General features: G+C 37.3%; 6 protein-coding genes across 8 annotated transcripts; 2 read left to right on the top strand and 4 right to left on the bottom strand.

Annotated features, from left to right (window-relative positions):
- Window positions 1–88: 88 nt before the first annotated feature.
- On the top strand, window positions 89–4,353 carry LOC131672552 (glucose-6-phosphate exchanger SLC37A2). 2 transcript variants are annotated; one of them, XM_058949855.1, is made up of 9 exons: window positions 89–290; window positions 372–973; window positions 1,059–1,273; window positions 1,353–1,718; window positions 2,055–2,102; window positions 2,524–2,722; window positions 3,033–3,181; window positions 3,674–3,988; window positions 4,133–4,353. In XM_058949855.1, exons 2-9 carry the CDS (start codon window positions 694–696, stop codon window positions 4,193–4,195), a joined length of 1,635 nt encoding a protein of 544 aa, XP_058805838.1. In that variant the 5' UTR covers window positions 89–290; window positions 372–693; the 3' UTR covers window positions 4,196–4,353. The 2 variants fall into 2 exon arrangements, with proteins under 2 accessions (XP_058805838.1, XP_058805839.1); XM_058949856.1 differs by lacking the exon at window positions 2,055–2,102.
- A 45-nt stretch (window positions 4,354–4,398) lies between these two features.
- LOC131672555 (gamma-secretase subunit pen-2) lies at window positions 4,399–5,541 on the bottom strand. Its single transcript, XM_058949860.1, has 3 exons — window positions 5,307–5,541; window positions 5,047–5,151; window positions 4,399–4,662 (listed from the first exon to the last, which is right to left on the bottom strand). Exons 1-3 carry the CDS (start codon window positions 5,365–5,367, stop codon window positions 4,523–4,525), a joined length of 306 nt encoding a protein of 101 aa, XP_058805843.1. The 5' UTR covers window positions 5,368–5,541; the 3' UTR covers window positions 4,399–4,522.
- Window positions 5,542–5,622: 81 nt separating this feature from the next.
- LOC131672553 (NADH dehydrogenase [ubiquinone] 1 alpha subcomplex subunit 10, mitochondrial) lies at window positions 5,623–7,809 on the top strand. Its single transcript, XM_058949857.1, has 4 exons — window positions 5,623–5,840; window positions 6,163–6,807; window positions 6,891–7,280; window positions 7,511–7,809. Exons 1-4 carry the CDS (start codon window positions 5,769–5,771, stop codon window positions 7,658–7,660), a joined length of 1,257 nt encoding a protein of 418 aa, XP_058805840.1. The 5' UTR covers window positions 5,623–5,768; the 3' UTR covers window positions 7,661–7,809.
- A 47-nt stretch (window positions 7,810–7,856) lies between these two features.
- On the bottom strand, window positions 7,857–10,521 carry LOC131672554 (synaptobrevin homolog YKT6). Of its 2 annotated transcripts, XM_058949858.1 has the most exons (5): window positions 10,335–10,521; window positions 9,840–10,036; window positions 9,487–9,758; window positions 9,305–9,410; window positions 7,857–9,031 (listed from the first exon to the last, which is right to left on the bottom strand). In XM_058949858.1, exons 2-5 carry the CDS (start codon window positions 10,027–10,029, stop codon window positions 8,991–8,993), a joined length of 609 nt encoding a protein of 202 aa, XP_058805841.1. In that variant the 5' UTR covers window positions 10,030–10,036; window positions 10,335–10,521; the 3' UTR covers window positions 7,857–8,990. The 2 variants fall into 2 exon arrangements, with proteins under 2 accessions (XP_058805841.1, XP_058805842.1); XM_058949859.1 differs by having other exon boundaries at window positions 7,857–9,410.
- A 4,394-nt stretch (window positions 10,522–14,915) lies between these two features.
- LOC131672568 (uncharacterized) lies at window positions 14,916–16,932 on the bottom strand. The gene is made up of 8 exons (XM_058949875.1): window positions 16,795–16,932; window positions 16,365–16,484; window positions 16,186–16,303; window positions 15,858–16,119; window positions 15,478–15,793; window positions 15,282–15,418; window positions 15,076–15,208; window positions 14,916–15,008 (listed from the first exon to the last, which is right to left on the bottom strand). The coding sequence occupies exons 1-8, from the start codon at window positions 16,930–16,932 to the stop codon at window positions 14,958–14,960; spliced, it is 1,275 nt and encodes a 424-aa protein (XP_058805858.1). The 3' UTR covers window positions 14,916–14,957.
- Window positions 16,933–19,015: 2,083 nt separating this feature from the next.
- Window positions 19,016–25,229, bottom strand: LOC131672543 (acyl-CoA:lysophosphatidylglycerol acyltransferase 1-like). The gene is made up of 6 exons (XM_058949838.1): window positions 24,869–25,229; window positions 22,941–23,158; window positions 22,643–22,857; window positions 22,300–22,570; window positions 22,074–22,225; window positions 19,016–21,930 (listed from the first exon to the last, which is right to left on the bottom strand). The coding sequence occupies exons 1-6, from the start codon at window positions 24,949–24,951 to the stop codon at window positions 21,694–21,696; spliced, it is 1,176 nt and encodes a 391-aa protein (XP_058805821.1). The 5' UTR covers window positions 24,952–25,229; the 3' UTR covers window positions 19,016–21,693.
- Window positions 25,230–25,564: the final 335 nt, after the last annotated feature.

Raw genomic sequence — 25,564 nt, forward strand, 5'->3', positions numbered from 1 at the left:
CCTCCTTTTCTCTGTGCCTCTCGTCGCAGTACGGGTAACATTGTCACCGAGTTGACAACGCCTGCTGCACTCGGTAGCGTACTGTCAGCGCCAGTGTGGCCAACATTTCGGGGCGGCCACGTTTGTTTGTTGTTCTTATCCAGCTGTGCGACTGCGGACGCTGACGAGTGACGCTACTGTTGCCTGCCAGATTATCGAAAAACCAAACAAAAGAGCTACAGTTGTACGTATAGTGTGTGTAATACAGATACACAAGCAGCAAACATAAACAAGCGCCAGTGCTATGAGAGGTGCAGTGCAGCACACTTAACGACCTTTTGTTGGTGAAAAGTGTGTCAAAGAGTCATTCTCATTTCTGTCCTTTTTTGTAGGTTATGACTCATACGTTCGACTTTTTCGCAAAAAGTAGCAGCTGCTTAAAATGGATTTTCTGATCGGCCAAGTTTGACACATCGCATGAGTGGAACAATATATCAGTAGAAACAGCTGATCAGAAGCATTATCGCCTGTCAGACGCTCAATTGAATCGCGCGGGGAATAAACCAAAGTTAATAAGCTCGTAAACCATGCCGTCCATTGGAATTTGCTGCTCGAGTGCAGATACGTGCAACACATAGATATGAGCTGCTGCACAAAAAAAACAGAACTAAAGGGATTGTGATAATTTTTTATTTAATTGATACCAACGTAGACATGCCTAGCACTCATCAAGCTGCTCCAGTGGGGATCAGAGTTATAGAATGGACTACTAGCAAATGTTGTCCGCATGACCGGAGAAAAGATCGCATGACATGGCATCGTGCTGGCGTACTTGCTCTTACTTATTTGGCATACACTTGCTATCATATGACAAGGAAGCCAATTTCAGTTGCCAAAAATGTACTTAGTCAAAATTGTCGTGATATTTTACCACCTCCAGGTGTTATTGTCAATGCTACCAACAGGGAAACGTGGTGTGATTGGGCTCCATTTGGTAAGTTTCTTTTCTTTGTCAAAGGTTCGTGTTAATTACATAGCTTTACACAGTCAGTGGTCATTTTAATAATTTATAATTACAGATAGACCAGATGCCTCTGCCTTACTAGGAACACTAGACTCTGCGTTTTTATTTAGCTATGCTGCCGCTATGTTTATCAGTGGTTTCATTGCAGAAAGAGTTAATCTGCGATATTTTTTATCACTTGGCATGATTGGAACAGGTATTTTCACTTACCTTTTCGGCATTGCAAGGCCTTACAATATTCATAACTTGTGGTACTTTATATTTGTACAGGTATTTTCTTATCAGTTATGTAAAATTAACATTTAAATAATTCTTCCCCCCTCTTCCTATATAAGCATTATTTTTTCAGGGTATGGGAGGAGTATTTCAAACATCTGGCTGGCCAGGTGTTGTCACAGTTGTTGGAAATTGGTTTGGTACAGGGAAGAGAGGTTTGATATTTGGCATTTGGAATTCACATACTTCCTTAGGCAATATTGTTGGTACGATCATCGCAGCAGAATATGTTGAAAGGGACTGGGGATTGAGCTTTATGGTCCCAGGAGCCATTATAGGAATTTGTGGATTCATTCTCTTCCTGTTTTTGGTACCAAAGCCAGCTGATGTTGGCTGTGTACCACCTGGATCTTATGGTTATAGAAAAATAGAATCTACTCATAATTCTGATGAAGAGAACGACCATGATGATGAAGAGTCTGCTTATAATGCTAACAGGGTATGTTTTTTTTATTACCTCGAAAGACATTAGTAGTATATTAACATATCCAACTTGAAAGATTTCATGTTTAATCAGTAGTGTAAATCATCTGAGGAACAAACAAAAAATTGTATTTATCAAAGTACTGGTGGTGCAATTGTTGAATGTCATTTGTAATTAATACTTAATTTGATCATGCTAGATATGTAATTTAAGGCATACTCAAACTCTCGCAGTTGTCCTTAACACTTGCAGTGACTTTAATGAATTTGAAATACATCTACATTTTTGACACATTTACTGCATGCTTATAAAACTATGTAACCATATTTTTTGTTTATCCCTACATCACAGAGAATCACGTATCGAAATACTGGGCGTCAGCAGTGCGTTACTAATGTTGTAAGTGCATGACTTATTTTTTGTTTTGACTTATCATGCTTAAAAACATTCCTGACTTTATAGATTTTTAGTTTGTCCATTATAATTATCAATGACTAATCATTCTTATTCATACTCTCTTGATTTATATACAATACGCATATAATTGACAACTTTGCTTTTTTGAAAGCTCACATCTTATTTTATTAATAGTACTGAGGTGACCTTTTCATTCAACAAATATTGTTAATGATGTTTCAATGTCAATCAATTGTATATATTAAGAATGCAAGTCGAAATCCAGACTTTTCTCCTATGTCAACTAACAATGTATTAGGAGATTTTAACACAATGATAATACTCTGTATTGCGAATAATTTGAGTGAGCATTTTTTATCAGTAGATTGAAATAAAACTTCATTTTTTGTGTGTTACACCGAAGGATTCTGTAATTGATTTCACGGAGACAAGTCCCATATTGTCGGTGAATCAAAACGTAGAAAGTACCGACGAGAGAGCTGTTGGATTTATGGGTGCAATTAGTATACCTGGCGTTATTGAGTATTCTCTGTCGCTGTTTTTCGCCAAACTCGTTAGCTACACATTCCTCTTTTGGCTGCCGCTCTATATCTCCAGCTCCAGTAAGACATTTATGTCATTATTATGGTCAAAGTATTGAGAAATATAGTTTTTTAATTTATTTAGTCACCGTTGAAAGATACGTTATCGTTAATTGCGTGTTTTTCAAATTAAACTGTTGTTAAAACGTTTCTTTGTTGTTGTACAAAGCTCTATTGTATCTGGAACCCTCTTTGATAAAGTAACAGATAAAATACAATAGAGCTTTGTTCGTTTAACAGTGTCCAGATTTGACATGGACAAACGAACGTTATTAAATAAATCTGACACTCTCATTGAATTTCACTTACTCAATTGCATTAATCTCCACAGCAACCTACAATCCGACATTGAGTGCGGATTTGTCGACGCTATTCGACGTCGGTGGAATCATTGGTGCAATAATCGCTGGCGTGTTATCCGATTTTTCGGGTATGAGTGCGTTGACCTGCGCTGTTATGCTAGGATTGTCCTGTCCGACGGTCAGTATATACGTGACAATCCACCAATAAATTCACTTAACCTGATTGTTTCCCATCGTTTATGGGGACTGCATTGCGTGTGCATCTATTAATGTCGCTATTCAACTATAATTCGGTTTGCTAACAAAAAATTTGTAATATTATTTACAACATTACAATGACAACAAGAGAGAGAGAGCGAGAGAGAGAGAGAGAGAGAGAGAGAGGAAGATTGATTAATTTTTTTTATAGATGAACGGTTTATTTTAAAGAAAATTAACGGAATTTATATTTTTATTTTTGATACCTAATTAAGTAAGTATCAAAGAAAAGCTCAATAAGCAATCTTTATTTATTGTTTATAATCCCTAAAATAGTTTGCATGTTATGCTACGTTATCGTGTACAAAAATGATTGCGTTGGAAATTGCTTTCTGATATCGAATTACAATAGGCATTAATTAAGAATTTATCGGTTTCTGATGTTATTAACTAATTTTTTTCTTATTCACAGCTTTTGATATACGACTTTTTTGGTAACATGAACCTCGCCGCAAACGTATTACTGCTGTTGTTAGCAGGTCTCTTAGTGAATGGTCCTTACGCATTGATAACGACAGCCGTATCGGCTGAATTAGGTACTCATCCTAGTCTTGGACAAGACTCGAAAGCTTTGGCTACCGTGACAGCCATAATTGATGGTACCGGCAGTATTGGCGCAGCTGTAGGTCCACTAGTGGCTGGATTTGTGTCCAGTCGAGGCGATCCTAAGACTGCTTGGCATAATGTGTATTATGTGCTTATTGCTTCCGAATTCATGGCAATTTTGGTATGTATTACATTAGAATGAATGATTTAATGATCTGTTTTTGATTCTTTGCTATTCGTTTCAGTCATTGAATATTTTTGCAATAGTTCACAAGATACAAACATGTTAAGACTAACAAAATAATGATCTTTTCTGCCTTTTTAGCTATTGTCAAGATTGGTATACAAGGATCTCAAGCATTACCCGCAAAGGCGGCGAGCAATGTAACGATGCACAAACTAGTTCCATAAAAAAACATTTAAAGAATTAATTTTAAAACTATGAAATATGTGTAAATGAATTGTTGTAACTGTATTTTTGTATATTGTATTTTTAAGAATGAATCTTTTTTGTTAAAGATGAATTTAAGATGAAATTTATCAAGTAAATCAGACTTCAAAAAGAGAAATTAATATACTATTTATTTCTGAAAATAAAATGTATATTGTTTTTTACAAAAAGTCCTTCGTTTTCTTTAGCAATATATACTTTTATATCTCCCTTAATCCTAGTGATCATTATATCATTTAATTAAATTAAAAACTAAATAAAGTCCTATGGTACTCCTGCTGGAATTACAAAACTAATAGAGTCTGCAAATTGACCCCATTCTACTCTGTAGGTTTGAAATACAATTATCCAAGCCACATATGCAGATATCGATATTAGTGCTAATACTCCAGACAGTATCACATCTGTAATAATAAAAAGTTAATAATTTTAGTGTTAACATTTTTTGATAAAAATATTTTTCAATTTGTGTATATAATTATATGCCTTCATAACTTTGCAAATTAATTATTTTAGTATTAATTTATTTCTAATTATGTAATTTAATGAAATATTACAAATAAAAATTATTTTAATAACAGGATAATTTGGAACATTTAAAGAAATAGAACGATTGAGAAGTAAGTTCAATGTCCTTGTGGAGACCATTGGAGACATTTGAAATGCATCATTCATCATCATGGCATGAAATACTTTTTATTTCTTATTTTTGTGTATAAGAATTAAAGAGCTTTCTTTGCATAAACAAAATTAATATGATTTTTAAAAAGAATAATAAAAATATTTACATTTTTTAATCTGTTTTTGTTCCTCATATGGAGGTGCACAGAATGCTTGTTGGGCAAACCAAATGGCATTCACAGCCCAAAGAAATGGAAGTAATCCAAAACCACCTGAAAATAACAAATGATTCAATTGTAACATACATATTTATTGACACGTTACCAAAAAATATTGAAGTATAAACATTTCTATATTCTCTGATATCACCTTTCATATCTAACTAAAGCAAGTACTCCAAAAATACTTAAATCCTCGAGAAACTCACCATAAAAATAGTATTTGCATAACTGCAATTTTTTATCGTTTGACATTTTTGAGAGATCCATGGCAAAGCAATTATTTTATTGACGGAGTTAAACTGACGATGTAAATGTTATTTTTATTAAAAAATACCAAATAGCAGCAATCGCAACACAACTAAGTCCCGAAAACACTGAACCGAGTTAATAGAGTCACGACTGTGTCGAGCTGGTGTCGAGTACTCTTATCGAATATATATTCTGTTCTATCTTTCCTGTCATCTGGCATAGCTGCAGACACGCATGCGTAAATATAGGCCACCTAGTGGCTACTAGCTCTGTTGCAGTTATTCGTCTGCTGGACTACAACATATTTTTCTCCCTACAAAACGCGACAAACATCAAGTTGGTCGTATTGGATTTTTCCAGGAGACGAGTCTCGTGCCCTACGGGATCATCTAGTTATTCATTTGTTACGACAGCTAATCATGTTTGTGGCATTAAGAAGCGGTTTAACCGCTAAATTTCCTTTTTCTACTATTGGCAAGGAGTTATGTAAGGTTAGTGCGAATCTAGTTAATTTTTTTAATTTTGGAGTTATTTGTTGTTATTAGTTTTCAGACAATTCATACAATTTTTAATTTTTCACTAATCTTGTACGGACGGTAATTTTGTCAAAATTTTTCTTTAATGTTAATTTTTGTTTTTTTTTTCTAGTGTTTATATCCTTGGTTCTATATGCACATATTGTATGACACATTGATTGTAGTGACAATACTTGTCATAAAATTATATTTTCTCAAAAAACTCAAAATATTTCTACATAGTGCTTTTTAGATATAAACATATAATGTAATAATACATTGCTGTCAATTTTCTCAGGTTGTCTCAAAAAACAAATTCCAAGTGGCAACTCTCACAAGAGCTGCCTGGCGAGATGAAGATGAGGTTCCACTCATCAAGCCTTTCCCCTACCATGAGAAAGAATATACTGTCCTCACAATGCTTATGGATGTCCACAAGTGCCGAGTTCACAAGCACTCCAAATTGATCGTTCTCGATGGTCCACCAGCAATTGGAAAAAACAAGTTGGCCAAAGAATTGGCAAAAGAGTTTGACTTTTTATATTTGCCACAACCAACTTTTGATGACCTGTATGTCACATACTGGGGATTTGATGTAAGATCATTAGATCCTAAGTTACCCGAAAACGCAAGAACATGGGACATTGAAAGATGGCTGCACAATCCATCTCACGTGAACACGTGTTCAATGCAAATGTACATGTATCTGTTGAGACAAAAACTTTGGATGAATTGCTTGGCTCATATTCTATGTACTGGACAAGGTGTTGTCACTGTAAGATCTCCATGGAGTGATGCTGTATTTGCTAAAGCAATGTGTAAGAATAAATATTTAACACCCAAAGGTTTAGAATACCATGAAGATGCTCTTGATGCATCACTGCACTTTTATTTGAGACCGCACTTGGTAATCTATTTAGATGCTCCAGTCAGTACTATCCAAGTAAGTTTTATGAAAAAAAATCAATGATTAGCTATTTGAAGTTTTATAAGATGTAATAATTAAAATTTTATTTTTGTCAACAGCAAAATATTAAAAAACGTGGACTGCCACATGAAAAAAATAACAAAGCTCTCACTGACAAATTTCTCACTGATCTTGAAGAAAGTTACAAGAGTGATTACTTAGCCAAGATCAGTGAACACTCACATCTCTTAATTTATGATTGGTCACAGGGTGGTGATACTGAAATTGTGCTTGAAGATATAGAATCCTTAAACTTTGATGATATCCCTGACAAAGAACTATTGTTAAGTGACTGGAGATTTGAACCTTTTCAGTACAAGATTCACATTAAGCACTACACATATGACTCTGACATGTATCTTATGAACATGGATATTGCCAGAACTGATGTACCAGAAATGATTTTGTCACCTGAGGATTGGAAAGCATTTGATAATGTATGGTATAATGTAAGTATTTTTCTATTTTACTTTAGTTATAGGTAATTGATTGATAATGTTTAAATTTAATATGTTTAAAAATCAAATCAAAAATATTTCTAATTAGAGACTGATATATTTTTACAATGTCAGTACTATTTGAATTTTTTAAATGACATTTTATCAAATATATTTGTATATGTAATTCGTATAATGTTAGAGTAAAATAAAGTACTATTAAATTTTATTTAACTTGATAGATTCCAGATTCAAAATATGATCCAGGATATAACATCTTAAAGGGTGATAAAGATGTTCTGTGGAAAGACAAATTTATACTAGCCAAGGATCATGTTACACCATTGATTCAAAAATATTATGAAAGGAAACAAAAATTGAAATCCGGTTAAAAAGTTATTATTATTTTTCTGAAAATTGTTAATTATTTATGTATACAAACAACAATAGTAAAATTTCTAAAAAAATAAAATTAGAAATAAACGGACTTCATCAAAGGCTACTTTCTTAAAAAATTGTTTTTATTGTTTTATGTTTTTACCTGCTACTTTCAATAAAGAAATAACTTTAGGGGATCAAAGAAATTAATTTTCGCTATTTGTAACGCTTAAAAATATATTGTTATGTTTAAATAAATTTGTTTCATATAATATTACAATTATTGGAATATTCAAAAATAGCTGAATGTTTTTGGTTATTTCACATAATGCAAATATAGCAACAGAAAAATCGGCGAATACATTAAAATAAAAAAAAATCTTTAAATATGTATGTTACATTATACGTTTTATATGTTGAAACTTACATTCCTTTGCATATGATATCTCGATTTGCTATAAATATTTTTGGTAAGAGTCTTGCAAATGCTAACACGACGCCTCACATCACAAACATGCAATTTTTATTAATTTAAACCACAAAGTTATATTTAAGTTTTGCAATAAATATATACTTTTAATTAAACGGATTTTATAGTTGATGTTTTCAAATGTAACTCTGTTTATTTGTAAATACTATGAGTATTTGTAACGTAATAAAAGCTCATATTTATAATTTCTTGCATATCATATTTTTTCACTTACTTTTTTCAAGGAATGTGAATTTTTGTATCCATGCATTCGAGTTTTTGGTACTCAACAATATTCATTGGAAACATTTAGAAAGTTTTCAAGATAGGCATTGAAGATTTTTTATAGTAAAATTTCATTTTCAATACTTTGTGCAATTCTTAACAAGTTCATTAGATCATCATGATCTCACAGCAAGTTTACATTTAAAATATTCTATGTAATGAAGCATTTTGATAAAAAAAATATCCACATTTCCCTATATCTACATAATTATTTATACATAAATTTTTATGTTCTTACGTAAAAAATAATTGGTTTTACAAATTAACTAAAATTCATATAATTTAAAAATTAAATTTGAGTACTGAATTCATTGGATTTATAGACATTCATAGACATATTACTAAAAAAATAATATAGTGTATGTTGTTTTGATTCCTATTAAAATATCATAATTACTAGCCATTGAACTAGAATTTTGTATACAGAGCTAGTACAATAATTTATAGCCATTTACCATCAACACAAACATTGTCTAATTAACAATGGGATATTATCTCATGATCAACTATCAGGCTAACATTTAAAGGTTTCCTTAATGAGTTTTATACCATTTGTTTTTGGAATTTTTGCTATCAATAAACTGTTACTATCAACTGGCAGTGAACTCTTCGATATAGCGCCAGAGAAACACTAGAACAGTATTAAAAAATTTATGCGTAAAATTGGTATGCCAGTTAATAATATATGCAGATAAAACATTCAAGTCTTGTTTAGTAAATGGACAATCTTAGTCCAATAAATGGATTCATCTGCCCAATTCACATATAATTCAATGGTTCGAAAAACTGTAGAATGCTTATAAAAATTCTCGAACACGAGTATATGCGCAGTGATATACAAGTTTTAGTCTAAGCAGTGGGACAAAAGTACATTATAATACAACACAACAGGAATTAGTCTTACGAGCTGTGTGGTAAAAGGTTTTTGATTGGGTACTTAGATCTTCAGATTTTTGAACTAAATCGTCCAATTTTTCTCCCCTTTCAAGGACAGCTGATAATGTATTATGCTGAAACATTCAAAAGATATTCTAAATATACTAAAAATAAATGTACTAAAAATAATTTAATACAAAGTTAACTTACAAGAATAATTTTTGTTTCATCTAAATCTTCCTGCATTCTGGTCATAGCATCAGCTTCCCTAGGATTTTGATACTTTGATAAGTAAATGTTGACTTGATTGAAGTCTACTATTGGCTCTTTTAATGTAGTCCATGTATGTGCTGGATATTTAGATACAAATTCATCAAGGACTTTTGTAATTAACGTATGAGCTACTCTATTTGGGTACTCATGATCTGAAAGTAGAACTCCAGCTAAGCCATCTCCTCTGACATATACATGGCACATGTATTCTGTAAGATAAAAAGTAAAAAAGATGGTAGTAATATTATTTTTCCTGATTGTCATTTTATAAATATATAAGATTGAAGTACCTTGTTCTTTTACGCTCTGTCTAGCAGCAATCTGAGTTCGTTCTGTTATTGTTTTACTAATAAAAGCCATGAATTCCTTTACACTACTTCTTTGAAAGAAGGAGAAGGAATCAACATCATATGCTGATTTTAGGGTTGTTGCTGATGTTGGTCCCTTGTGAAGAATAGTCAAAGCATATAACTTGACCATCTTGTTTCTAGAAACACAAAAAAGTCAGTAACTATTAACTATAATGAATTTCATCAACTTTTTTTTTTAAAAGTGACATAAAATTTGTCAAACAATTTAGTTATCAAGGATTTCAAGTACAATTATTTCTCCAATAATTATCAATAACGTAGAGCACTCTCTCGATAAAACTCGCACAATGAAAACAACTGATGAATCACTTCAACTGTATTGATTATTTTGTCATGACAAAACACGCGTGAAAGAAAAAAAAAACATTGACAACAGCAAATAGGAAAAAACGCTGACGTTGAACAATATCGTACCTGTTAGAGCTTTTGCTAGTTTCGTATTCGAGGAATGTTTGTTGTTAACAAAGATTTGTAGATCAATCGTGAGAAGGACAACGAGGACAAGGATTCAGAAGGAATTTTATGCAATATACTGAATGGATGCGTTGCACCGAGTTCTTTCGCAGTCGTGTAGATGTGAACTTATAATCGGGAACGCCATTTGCTTTTTTAACGCGCTCCTGGATTCGCGCACGCGCTCGTCGTCTACTTTATTCCGGTTCGAATGAAATTTTTCAAAGTATATCCCAGATATATTTTTAATTAATCTACTCGCGCGTGTAAATTTTATTTTTTTTTAAATCTGTGCGTGTATGTGTGTGTGTGTGTGTGCGTGCGCGCACGCGCGCGCGTGTGTATGAATTTAAAAAAAAAATTCACTGACACGAATATTTTTATTCATTTATTTTTCTTTATAATTCATGCCGTATGTAATCAACTCATTGTCTAATAGTTTTGTAAATTATATAAATGTTTTTATAAGGTAAATTGGTAAATTTGTTTTGTTAGATGTACGATACGTACGAAAAGCTGATTCAGCCTGGGGTCTTAGACTAGTATCTGCGTATAAATTATACGAATACCGATATTATCGGCCAGGGAATCCAACCGGATGAAGCAACTCATCGCGAAATCGAGGAAAATCGAGCCGGAAAAATAATAAAAAAATTACTCGTGATTGGCAAGCACAACAAAACTGATTAATAATTTTGTGTAATTTAATTTTTGATAGTAAAGAAATTCCAAAAGTTGAACACTCTCAGATTAATAGAAATTGAATTTGCGTAGCGTTTTAATACGGTTTTTATAGGAATAAATTTATTAAAAATTGTTAGCAAACATCACGCGCAATTTTTCTAGCCAATCCAAATGTTATAACTGTATGTTCAAGAATACACGTTATTTGGCATTACAGCGATGCATGCACTTGGAAGATCAGGAGGTAACGTAGATCTATTCCCTTTTGTTGGGCATATGAGAGGAATTACACCCGTATAATAAGAGCTTTGTTATTAGGAATGAGTGATTTTCTGGAATAATCGTCAATACGTTGTACATAGATGAGACAAAACGTCCGTTAAAAACTTGTATTGATGAACACAAAAAGAATAAAAATGTTGAGGCAGTTATAAACATTCCTATAAAAAAATGTATAGTCGTAGGCTTGGCTGGGATGAAGTTCGAATGTCAGAATGGACGAAACGGTTAATATACGAAACAATGACAATGATAATGGAGATTCAATGAACGACGTGACACCGCACAATGTATACAGATTACAGCATGTGTATTTTCATGCACGAGTCTTCTCACAAATAAAACTATCGACAATCTTTCGAGAAAGCAATTTTAGCTTCGCGCGACTTTGTTCTCGCAAAGTTTTAGATCGATACTAGGCGTCAGTGGAATGCCGATCTAGCGTCGGTCATCGAGTACTTTGTCACCAAAATACTCGGTGAAGTATTCCACGGAGAAGAAAAATCGTCGCTCGTCGCAAACGGGTGCGCGCGTCTCAACCCCTTATCGATCTTTTCAAGCGCATGGGATAATTAATCGCAAGTACCATTCGCAGAATATATTCGATGTACTATTGGATTTGCCTGAAATTTTCCTTCGATTTCGTGGGATTTTGTACTTTCGAACAAGGCGATCTATCGTGACAACCGAAGAAGAAAGACGCGGGGCAGCGTGCATTTGGCAACGGCGGCAGAAAGCGGAAGGTATCCTCGTACACGCAGTGCAGCAGCGCCTTCTACGCGTGATTTCCGCTCGTGTTGCCCGCATACCATTGGTCATCGATCCTGGCCGAAAGACGCGGTACGAACGAAGAATTCGATGGCGCGTCCGCGAGCGTGGGACAGCCGTCGGCGACCTCGGCACGAGCGTGCGAAGTCAAAGTTCGCGAGCGTAATAATGGCGGCCCGCGGACGCGGCGCTCGCTCCCCGTTGGACGCGCTCGCGCAGCTGCGAAAGGTGTGGTCGGAAGGTGGACACGCCGTGCGCGCGGGTCCTCGGCGAGATCGCGGCGGCCGCGCGGACAATCGTTGCGCACGGCAGTTTGGTCGCGAGGCGCTGACTACGTCGCGCGCACGGCAACATGGCGCCGATCCTTCGCGCGGGGCAACGTCGCGCTTTCGCGCTCGTCGATCGACGTAAGCTAGCCGACGGAGAAACGTCTCCGGCTTGGACGACGGCATTCGTTATTCGAACGCCGTAGAGCGAAAGCAAAGGGAAGGGCCCGTAACGTTCGCTGGTCACGCGACGAAATCGCTCGACGCGCGCGTGTCTCTCTTCGCCAACGTGTCCCAGCTGGCGAGAATCGTTGATGAGGAGCGCGTCGCGCGGCCTTCGCTCTGGGACAGGCGATGTCAGCTATGCGCAAAGTCGCAGCGAGACGTATACTTTCTCGCGACTATATTCGTTCGTAATGCGATTGCGTTTTTTATGCGCCGATCCGAGGAAAGGGAAATAATGCGACCGCTCGCGCTTTTCCAAATCTTACGCAGCTGTGCAGTGCACGCGCTCTTGCAAAGGAGCAGATCGCTATAATCAAATATTTTAATATTAAGATTATCAATTTTTATTTTTAAAAACTCAACAATATTAACGCAAAAACCAAATTGTCTTTTACATATTTCATTCTCTCGACTATTTTGTGATATTGTGGAAAAAAATATAACGTTCGATTTTCACTATAAATTATCCGATTCTCAATAAATATAGCTTTTCAAGCGCGTTCTCTCGTAAGTAACGCGAAGTAACAAAAAGATTGAGAAAATAATTTATTGATTTTTGTGAAATTCTCCCTGTCAAACTTTATATTACACGAGCAATTTTCATGTGGGCAATGATTAAAACGGATATACGGAAGAATTCTTATAATTTTGCTAACTCTAAAAAAGAAAACAATGCAATTTTTTTTTTAATTTCTGCTTTTGATGATTAATACATTAATTTGCTTAATTAGTTGCTGATAAATGTAACTTACCTTTTTCTAAGTAAAGTAGTTAAACAAAGGATAATGATTTGGATTATTTGCTGTAAGAACTGATGTGTCGATATGTCGATTGGTGTAGTGAAACTAAACATATAGTGTCCGAGAAACACTACAGTTGCTTTCCGCAGCTGCTATCGCGTTTATCGAAGATGAATATACGCACTTTATGCGTTCAGAATTGTTGGCATTTAGCCAACAAAGTCCGATGCGGAAAAAAGGGTGCGTGTCCGCGAGAACCATTATCGCGTAGAAATCATTGATGCGACACTCAAGCTCTGACACCTGCGCATTGAATATTTCGTTGCGGCGATTCGACGGGGCATGCACTTTTTATCAGAGCACTATATGCACGAGAACTCACGGAGGATCGAGGGGACGACTTTGCGCGATTTGCGCCAGTCTTCGGGTAACGGTCAACCGGAAACCTTCATAGTTCTGGTAACACCTTGTCGACTTCCAAAACAACTCGACGCCGCGATCGTGCATTTACTTTGGGAGCAATTAGAAACAATTTAAAATGTAAAAGCAAACGCAGAATACTGCAATGCGCTACCTTCGCGATCATTATAGTTGACTGTCAATCTATCGATAGATTTATCTTCAACTTCGCAATCGTTTTAGATATCGTACATCGTGCATCGAAACGACGATATTTATCGGGGAAAAGTATAAAAGCTCTAAGTTTCAAATTGGTAATAGGTATTTTTCACGGCTGCAACGGTGACTACAAAGCAAGCGTCATTTCCTCTGATCAAGAAATAACGTATAAGATCGCTCATCAAACTATACTTTGATCGGCAATTTTTTAAGTTCGGAATTTATCGCAAACGTACGAAACGAACATTCCTGCTGTAAAGTCATAACGGTTTACTCTATTTCCATGGCAGGGCATTTATACCTGTATTGGCAACGGGAATTAGCGAATCGATGCCAATCGACACTCGTTACTTCCACGGCGTAGAACAGTGGTATTACTGTTGGTTAACATACGCGTTCCTCAAATCACTCTAGGCTCGTCTCTCGTATGCGTACAGATATCTTTTTCATTAGACTTTTATTGAAATTATCATGTCAAATGGATATATTGAAGTGTCGGATAGGAAAATTCCGAACAATTGTTGCCACACTGAAATGTATACGGAAAACCATGGATAAATTGAGAAAAAGAGGGTTTCGAGTGCATCAAGCTGCGTCAAATAATTCATCGGTAAATAAACGTTGTCTTTTTCGTAGAAATAGTATTAATCTTAATAATAATGTTATTTTCTAGCAGATTTGCAGAAAGCCTTCGGCAGTCATTTCGGTTTCAGTGAAAGTTCTCCACACATTTGCCGGCAGTCAAAGCCGTGTTATAGACAATTACTCGATGGAGCAAAAGAATTATAGTCGACAGGTTGATGAAACCAATTTTAATTGATAATCGTTTGACAGAGTATACCGAAACGTATTAGCGAGTTGTTCTTCGGCAGACCTTACCTGAAAGTGCCGAATAGACTATTTCCTACGAGTACGTGAAATTGAGAAGAGAGAAAACGGGATCGAAGAAGTGCATTGCCATGGTTGAAATTAATACGGTGCGTATGCAGCAACGCACGAGACTGTCAACGAAACGAGGCGAGTACCGTGATGTAAGACAGGGCCGTTCTCATGATCTGCAAGCGATCAGGGGTAGGCGTGAAAATCGGAACGACGGGCAGAGAAGTTGGACGTCGAGGGTACCTTGGCGTAGGTCTCGTAATTCATGAGCATCAGTCTGCCGGCCGTCAGCGGCGAGGCCCTCGAGCAGCGCAGCATGAAGATGACGAGTAGCCGTTTGGTGCACATGGGCGTGGTGTACCACTCGCCGCTGTAGCTGCAACGGGACCCAGAGATCGCGCGGTTACGTCGGTGATCGGCGCGATGCGACCCTCCCGATCGCAACTCACGCGTCCTCGCAAAGGCCGTCCCCGTGATCGATGATCTGCTGACCTGGCCAGAAGACGATGAAGAGGTGAAGCGTGATGCCCGCCAATACGGACACCGACGTGAATGTACTGATAGGACTGCCCACGTTGGCGATCACCTGCGAACGAATCAACGGTTCGGCGACGCGGCCGTCGAACGGCGGAGCGTGCGACTCACGGCGCAAGCGCTCAGCGGGATGAGCACGAGGTTTGCGGTGACGATGCACAGAAAGCACGCGGAGAACGTGTCGTTGATGGCCGAGGTGAAGCTGAGAGCAAGGGAACAAAAGAGCGCGCGCTCGTTAGCTGTCGTCGTTGGGCTTGGGCGAGCGAGCGTTAAAGTCGAACGATACGGGTACTCGAGGGCCGAGCGATGGAGCAAAATGGTTTGGACGAGCCACTCGTTGGAGCCGGGCTGCGGAGCGCCGACGGACGACGACGCCGCCGCCGCCGCCTCGTCGGAGCCCATCGAGCGCAGCGCTCGCAGGCGATGGCTGCCGACACACGCGCGCAAGTGGTTCAGTTTGCGCGCTGTTAGGGGAGGAGGAGCCCCCTTACCTGACGATGGCGTAGAGCGCGCAGCACTGCAGACTGCAGGTGGCGTACATGGAGTCGACCGACACCGTGGTCAGAATCACCAACAGCACCGTGAGCGCGTCGATCGCGAACAGCTCCGCGAAGTAGTTGCTCCTGTCGACGAAGTACTCACCTTCGGTCACGTACACGTGCTCCCGCGGCCGCGGCAGCGGGGCCAGCACGTCCAGGATCTTGGGTATCGACGGCAGCATGATGATGGTCGCGGCGAACGCCGTCATGGACACTTGGACCGACGTCGATCGATTAGAGCGAGCTCCGCGCGGACTGCCGACGACAGCTCTGCACTCACCCGCGTAGAAGGTCGTCATGAGCTTGCCTTTCCTCGCGTACCTCACCAGGATCTGGCGCTCCTTCTCGCTGCGCGTCACCGCCCAGTTGTTCGCCAAGCTGTCGTACACGTTTCTCATCTGCGGGCATACGACGCGTCCGTGCAGCCGTGGCGCCTCGGGCTCGGCCTAGCGGACTTACCTTGCCCTCGGCCAGCGCCAGGCCCACGATCTTCATCGTCATGAGTGTAATGGTGACGGTAACGAGGACGCTCAGCATCAGCCTGTCCATGTTCGTGTAGTGCATTATCGCGCTGATCGACTGCGAGCACAAGTGTATCCGCTGTACTGGGCGCGCTCTCTCTCTCTCTCTCTCTCTCTCTCTCTCTCTCTCTCTCCCTCGCGAACGCGCTTGTTTGTACGGACCGTAGATCGGTCGCTCGCAAGAGAGGCAGCTGCCATTTGTCTTATCGAATAAAATGCAGCGTGGCTACGATGAAAACGAGCCGATTTTCGAAGAAGAGAAGGCATTATTGCCGAGCACTCGCTCACTGCTTTGCCAACAAGGTGAAGAGTTCGGCAAAGAAAACAAAAGAATAATCAAAGCCGGAGAGTCGAATGCTCGCGCTCACGTGAGGTATGGACAGCACGGTGAGCAGGATCACCAAGAAGCTCCTGACGACGCTCCTCGACGCTGCGTAGGGCCAGCAGCCGATGCAGGTAAGCAGCTTTCGGTTCAAGCTGAAGTAGGGTCCCTCGTAGATGCTCATGCCGTACGCCACGGTATCCCGAATTTTCTATACCTGCCGCGCCTCCCAACTTTTTCCTATGTACGCGCGAACGCGGCCTTCGCCGATGCTCTTTAATATTTCATTCGCCAACGGTATGCAACATTAACGGACGACGATTGTCTAATTGCGCCGCCTCCGTTTATTTAATTTTTCTTTTTTTCCAGTGCGACGCGCGACGCGCGCTACATCGGTATAGGTGAAAGCGTCGACCTTAGCATCGGCCAATGCATAATAAATGACGCCCGACGGAAACGCCCATAATTAAGCGTCGGCGACTCGCCGACGGCACTCTGGAAATTAAAAGTTTGCGCTCGACTTATCGTTCGGTTCGTTTCGCTCGGTTCGCCGCCAATCTCTTTATTCTAATTTTCAATTGCCCACGCGCGCGAATGAATTTCGCTGCACACGGTCCGCATCGAGCGAGCGACACGTAGATCGCGCAGCTATAAGTATATAATATAAAACTTCAACAGTTAGAATAAAGTTTGTCTTCTACGCGGAACGCCAACTGAAGTCTCATTGAAATTGACCTTCGTTTGCTTTCGATGTCAATTGAAAAAATTCCATTCGAGAATGCAGCCACTAACGAGGGGATATTCAATATCTGAGCGCGTACCTATTTAGATGACATTTATTTGACTCGGGAACAAGAAAAAGTTATTTGTTCGATCTGCCCGATAATACGTCTTATCCGCAACGTCGAATTACAGAGTGCGCTATTTCGATTGCCTTTGCTCAGTTTTATCGAAGAGTCCAGCACACTTCGGTTGGCGATTCGACGACACTAAAGTTCGCAAATGAAACATGTCGGTTTGCCTATATTCGATGAGAAAATAACTCGCGTGGACTGTTCGACCTGTTGGTTCCGGCTAGCACTATTTGGAAAAAAAAAGTTATCCATCGACGGATCGCGTCGAGTCGATTTTGTCGAGCGAGTTACGTTGAAAATTGTACTTGCAAACTGTACAAGCTCGACTTAAGAAGCGTAAAGACATCCTTGGTGAAATATGTAATCGCCTATTATCATCGACGCGCGCTTCAAATCGCCGATTTGGCGACGGCTCTGCTCGGCCCGAAAATCAACAGCCCATCCCATTGACAATTCAAAGATCTCCAACGCGAAGCACGAAGCGACGGCTGCTCACGACCAATGGACACGCTTGGGCGCGCGGTTCGGCATCTTCGTTCACCATCGCGTTATCGGTCGATGAATCAACCGCGCGGCTGACTTTGTTCTGTGCAAATCGATTCGGATGATCACGTCGGCCAGCGACGAATCGCCGTAGATTGAGGCTCATTGCCGCTAACGTTTCGCACTCTGAATTGAAGCTCGCGCCATTGACATCTTGCTGAGATTCTCGCAATTCTTAAATGAGTCTGAAGCCAAGGCGATGTTCAACCGAACACCATTAGCAATTTCAAGCCGTTGCCCTTGCGAGCGTCGGCTTCTCCGAAAACTCGTTCGCAAGCTCCTCTGGTCACATGACGCGGCGTGTGCTTTCGACTATAAGCGAGAAGATGAACATGATCGAATGGCCAATTGTCTCGTTGCCAAGCTAGTTGATGCATGGTGTCCCTACAGTAATCTTAGATCTGCCTGACATTGCGAACATTGAGTGGGCGTCGAAAACAGCACTTTCGACAAACAGAATCCCAGCATTGCAATAGTGACAAGTTCAAAGCTACGATTATAATTTACTGTAATTTTGGCTGAACCAGGTGAAAAACTTCGTGCTCGAAATTCTAATTTCTAAATTCATTTCGACCTTTAACAATACCATGGAAAACATATTGTATTAAAAATTTCTTTTATTAAAGAAGCGAATTGCAATGGCATTAGAGTAGAATCGGAGCAAGAAACGGCTCCAACAATTGAGAAATCGACTGCACAACGCATTTCAATTTTATACGTAAAATTATTTATTTACTTCAAGTATTCAACTAAATAATTGAAAATAATAGAATTTTATTTCAATCCTAAGTGGCTCGCCATTTAGAGTTGGCAATTTGATTCAATTGTTTTTAATTGCTTTTCGTTCTATATCATCTCAATCAGTGCTTAAAAAATTCACTAAAAAATAGCAAAGAAAATTATGGTAGAGTTGCAATAAAGATTACAGTTACTTTAGATTCTTATTATTTATTAGTGTTATTATGCATTTAAAACTCACAAACTCTTGCATACCTATATTCGTTTCACTCTGCGGCAAATTTTACCGCCGGATAGATACTTTCGAAACTATTCATTCTTTCGCTCCCGTAAAGTGTAAAAATACGCACTACATATATTTACGATTATGCGGTATCATAGGAAAGAGATGGCGATGTAATATATCAAATATACAACTTCATTTCAATTTCTTTGCACGCACGTAGTCATACATTGTTTCGTTGAAGAAAAAAAAAGGTGCGCTCCAACGGAAATATATTACAGATAAAACCTTAAAATTGTTTGTTTTTCTTTTTCATCGTAGTTTATTTGGGCAAGAAAGAGGGAAATGGTGTATTGAAAAAATAAAAAAGCCTCTAAATGCACCCATTTAAATGCCATGCTGATGGACGTCTTTTTTTAATAGCGCATTAAGATCAAACAAAAGTATTTCATTAATTAGTGCTTCAGCATTGCTTCATTATTTTTTAAATGTAGTCAAAAAGTAGACGTTTTGAAAACTGCACATAAATTATATATTAGTGATATGCGTTTTCATATCTACAGCATATAATTGATCATTTGTTCTTATGTATACATTTTAGAAGTTGATGTATTACAGTACATCAATTGATTTTCTTTTCATGAAGATATTGTTCACATATTTTATATATAATTTACATTTAATTCATACTTTTACATTGAATATTAATTTGCGTTAACGTATTAAGGTTAAATTATTCTTTTAACTTGTCAGAAAAGTACTTTAATTATTACACATAATTAATATAAAAAACAGTGTTCGTTTCAAATCATTTAAGAAATTCAATCAACGAAACAATTCTCTATTTAGCTAAAAGAAAAATTAAAGAACAAATTTTCAAAGTTATCATTATATTAAAAATCCACGAATAAATACACATAAAATTGTCCTATAAGTATTTACATGAAATCAATCTATTAGGCTGCGCAAACGACCATGTTAAAAGAAATATAACCAGAAAAATGTTTTTTTTCTTGAAGATATTACGTTACCAGAACGACTCTCGGTCAATTTAGCGTAAAAAGAAACGAAAAAGAGGATATGGGACTCAAGTAAAAAATTTTCGGAAAAAAAAGACTGTGTTATTACTTTTCTTTGTAACCGTTAAATTCTTAATTACTTGTTTTTGGCTCTTTGAGCGTACAAAAGTTCTATTTACAAAATGACGTACATTATTCAATAAATTGCTAGCAAGAGCAAAAGGCACGATCGAGTTGAAATTTCATCGTTCATTCACAGCAAAAAATAATTGATCATCCGATCGACCGATCGATCGGCATTACACGAGAATGGGAACGAATAATGGTGTTTCGCTCAATAGAGCGAATAACAGTTGTTTTGCACTTTCATCCCCTCTTCTATTATCGCCCTATCCGTCGAAAATTATGCATAAATACATAATCTTTTCGCTTATTTACAATAGTCGCTATGTAGGTGTGTATTCTTTGTGTAGTTAACAAGTTCTTAGCACTAGTTGAATAAAGCTAACTTGCAAATGACTCCTCCGCCGCTATCATATCCATATCTCTGCCATCTTTCTTAACCAAACCAGTGTTTCGAGGCTTCGTTTGTTTTAGTTTCGTTAAATAATAATTACTTTTACGTAGGAAAATCGAGTACCCTGACAGTAAATTAACGCAAGGTCGAACTTTTTTTAATCACAAATATTAATCATTCATTAGAGTATCAATGTAAGAAAGCCTTGGCATAAACTTTAGAGTAGTGTTTCTTAGTTTTCTTGTTAATAAAAAATAATTATTTAAAAAATCTTGGCTAAGAATACTTTTCCGTTTTTATCCACACGAGCTCCTTTCGCTTCTTTATAATTTGTCTTGCGACAGTGATGTCTTACTTGTTTATAATACGTATATATTTCTCTTAGTACGTTTGTTTTTTGCTATGAATTTGAACCCCACACTGTGAAACACGTTCTTTTGATTTGAAACACTAGGCTAAAACGCATTCATGCTGTACATAAAAAATGCGATTAAAGTCCCACTTAAACGCGAGAGCTGAAATGTTCACATGTACATATAGTTACAAATACTCATGTGTCGCTAAAAGATTTCATTAAAACTTCTTGAATGTGCGATTAATACAGTTCATTGTGGACTCGTAATTTTATATCACTTCAATTTTCAATGAAAATTCATCGAGCCTGCAGTGTTAATTCACATTGCTCTATCAAAAAATTTAAAAGCTTTTATAAAAAATGCGTTACCATTGCCAAAAGTTTAGAAGACACCTTAAACTTTTAAATTTCATTCCTGTACTAAGTAAAATCATTCATCAATTTAAAATTGTTGTATCTGTGATTTTATGTGAGAACAATATATTATAAACACCTCACAGTGTTGCTCAAAAAAAAAAAAAAAACAAAAAAAAAACAAAAAAAAAAGAAAGAAAAAAAACAACAGCCACTCAAAAGCATTACTCAAATCACAAAAATTGAACTATTCTCAATAAATAGAGATAAGCTCAATGGTATCGAATCAGAAACTGTTTGAAAAAATCAATTTTCCAAAAATTAACTGATGATTCAATAACATTACCAGAGATAAGATAATGCATAGGATATCATGTTGTAATGAATATAACTGGAGGTCATGAAAAATAGATGAAGGACTAGGTAACGTAGAGGATCTTGTTGGATCATTGAATTTTCCAGGTCTATTTGCTGAGTACCTATAAAGGTTCCGTGCTTGTAGAAATTCTCTAGTAAAGCTTCTTTCTCGGTCCATCTGTCGAATAACCATCTTGATAGTTGCTCGGGTTCTTTGGGGACCTGAAATAGAGACCAATAAAAAATTAGTTCTCTTGTAACATTTTGTACTTTACATCCGAATCAACGTGTAATAATAAAAGGTAATTATCGTTTTTTCTACTTAACAATCAACCTCTATTTTCGTAAAGTATTTAATAACTTACTGATGACGTAGGAAAGATTCGGTAAAAAAGAACAGTGTTGCACGGTGGCCTTGTTCCAGTTATAATTGTCAATAAATCTATTGGTTTTCCTTGAGGATATGCAATTGTTATGTCGAGTACCCATCTGATTTCCGACTTCGTTACTGAGAGAACTAAAAATGAATTCGTTCGTTAATTTTCGATTATAAATCGAATGAAAGCCGATGTCCATTTTCATATTTCTCACTTGAAGTAGAGTTTGATCCTGTGGACGAATTATTATTTTGAATAGGACCCACAATGTCAATTATAGTTTGTAGCGCTCCAACCCTTGGCAGAGTGACGTTTTCCAGTAGTGGGAGATTATTTTTCTTTGCATAATTTTGCGATGTTTCTCGTCTCTTGCAAAGAAAGCCACCTTCTGGAAAGAGGACCATCCACTTTCTATTTAATGGTATGTACGACTCTTTCAAATGTTTTTGTAAAGATCGCAAACTTTCGTCTCGTTTTTTACGTCCCTATTTAATCATCAAAATCCTAATTAATAAAAAGGTAACAATGAATTTTTCAGAAAAAGTATAAATCCATACAGATGCTATGAAAAAGTCATGATGAAGCAGCGATACAAGACCAAAATTGGTGTATTTGAATACACTGTCCATGATCCACATAAGATTGGGCAGTACGTTGGGTTTGGCATTGAAAGTAGTCATTAATATAGGAACATCACCTGTACTTTGGTGATTGGCAATAACCAAAGTTCTATCATTTATAATTCTTTTAATATCGTCTCCTTGTTCAACCACTGGAAAATATAATAAAAACACGATTTTACCAAATAAATTTATTGTGATTAATGGAAATGGAATTGTTGTCAGTTTAAATTACCTTCATATCCTGCTGACCAAGTCCACATAGATACCATCGCTAATAACCAATGAAAAAAAAGACCCTCCAAACGCCAGTAAGTTTGTGGATGATAAACTTTGACAGGGAACAACAGCATCATCCAAATAATATATGTTGGTATACAGTACACGTTGTTCACAAGAACAAATATAGTTCGTACTATACATTTTAATATATTTACTGCACATGTGATATATCTGAAAGAAAAGAAAAAGAGGGAAATTGAAACAGTAACATGATAAATATTTCCTCTGCAAGTCTTTGTATCAGAAATATGCATGAACTGCTTGAATAAGGTCATCAGTAAAAATAATGTATGATGTCACATATACAGAGGTATAAAAGATTAACAATATTACTTTCTAAGGTTTCTATATCTTACAATCATCATTTTGGCAAATGCATCAATCTATATTCTCCTTCAAATTGGTTATTGTGTAAGCAGACAAGCATGACAAGTGGAAAGTAAATTATTAATAATCCAATGATACTTAATGATAGCTATAATGAAAAAAATTGTCTGCATCATTGATTATATAAATGTGACTTGAGTGTGCCACAACAATCAAAAAGTAGCTTTGTATCTTTTTTATTAATTTAAAATTATTATTTTCCTGATTATTTTTTTGCTTTACATATTTGTATTAACGACAATTTTTTAAACCCTGCACATTTTTATGTAGTATTAATGAAAAATCAACTGCCAGTAATTCTACTGAGTCCACTTATGCAATTACATTGTTAAGAATCAAGGCAACTCTTACAAGACGATTCAAGTTAAATTTCACTTCCATCTCCCACTTATCTTTAGTTCGTGCATGAGACTAATGAAGTAAATGACCCGACTGTCAATAACAGACGCAAAAAACAGCTGTGTACGTATCTAGATATGAAAAATGTATCTGCACTAAAGTTCAATAGGGAAGTAATCAATCAATCATGAAATTCATATCAATAATTTTTTATTGCACATGTCTGCGGTGCTAATAAAATAAACAATGTGTTTCTTTAGTTAGAAATTGTTGAGTTTTTGAGATTATAAATGAGGTTTTCAGTCTGCTAGACATAATAAGATAGTGACACATGAAAGGTCACACTCTCAAAATCTTTTGCAAGATTTGAACGTTAAATTCTTGATAATGAAATTGATGACTCATAGGTTCCACCTGATGCCAATTAGTAATAAGCACACTCTAAAATGCTTCAAATTAATTATTTATTAAAAAATTACATGTTAACAATAGAAATAAACTTCTTGAAAAAATAGCGACGTTTAATAAAAATATATTTCAATCCATAATAAAATAACTAGACACATAATAGATCAATTTAGAGAGCTCAGTGTGAAATTTAAATGAGTTGAACTGATTTTATTCATACATTGTGTCGCTCCACATACGGCAGGGGAGACATACGTATATATGAGCTTTTAAATTCAAACGATAAACAGATGCGACATTATTCAACGTTTCTTGATTGCAGCTCTATAAATGATAGGAACTCGCGTAGGCATTGTATGCGCTGGTGTGAAAACTATAAATTAAAGTATCGATGCGTGAGAAATCCTAATATTCGATCATCGGTAAACCACTAGGTGATGCGTCGTTTGTTATATTATCAGATATCAACTATGACCACATCCTCGCAACGTCAATAAATGCAGCTTGCCGCCGTGCACGACATACAGGTGATGAGTGCTTAATGGCTACTGTTTATTTACGTAAATTTACTGCTGATAAGCGAGCACAACTTGTGCGACGATAAAAAAAAGTACCTAGAATTTTACGCGCGGTTACAGTAGTAACACACAACCCGCGCTGCATGACTTTAATCACTCGATATAATACATAACTAAACGAGAACGAGACGATAAAGTAGTTAAAGGACAAGGGGAGCAGCTCTCTTACCTGACGAAAGCCGACGGCGGCATTTTGTCGTCGACGACGCAGCTGCGCCCGTTCCGCTGCTGTTTAACCTCACTTGTGCTCATGCCTCTCTTTTTCTCGGCTCTCCTTCGCGTACGCACTCTCTCCCCCGCAAAAATTACATAATGATAAGATTCAGCATCAGCAATACGCTCTAAATTATTGTATGTACTAAAAAATAGAGTAAGCTACACTACTGACACCGCGCCACACACCAACGACACCGCGCCACACACGGCTGTAATAGCCAGTGCAGCGTTGTGTTTTTTTTCGTTCTCTCTCTCAGCTGCACGCACACGACTCATGCGGACCAGATGCGGACCTCACGACGACGAGACTTTGACTGGCGCTGCCTGTAAATTGCGATTCGTTTCGAAGTACTGCGACTAGACGTCCAATATGTGTATGTATATGTAATATTACGTGCCAGCCAGTCCGCCAGTCTACGCGTGCCTATATGGATGGGTACTTGTGGTATATGGATGTGACAGTGACTTTGCGTGTGCAAAAGTGTCGCGTGAATATTTAATTTATTTTTTGTGGCCAACAGGGCAAAAGAGATGTTTGATTGAATTTTTTAATTTTTAAGAATTATCAGCGTAAATAGATGATACAACTTTAATTACTTCTAATTACTATTCCTTATTGATTAATGAATTTGTGGATTCTACATCACGA

The sequence above is a fragment of the Phymastichus coffea genome, unplaced genomic scaffold (genome assembly GCF_024137745.1).
Source record: "Phymastichus coffea isolate CEN01 unplaced genomic scaffold, Cenicafe_Pcof_1.1 PCOF00153, whole genome shotgun sequence".
NCBI lineage: Eukaryota > Metazoa > Arthropoda > Insecta > Hymenoptera > Eulophidae > Phymastichus > Phymastichus coffea.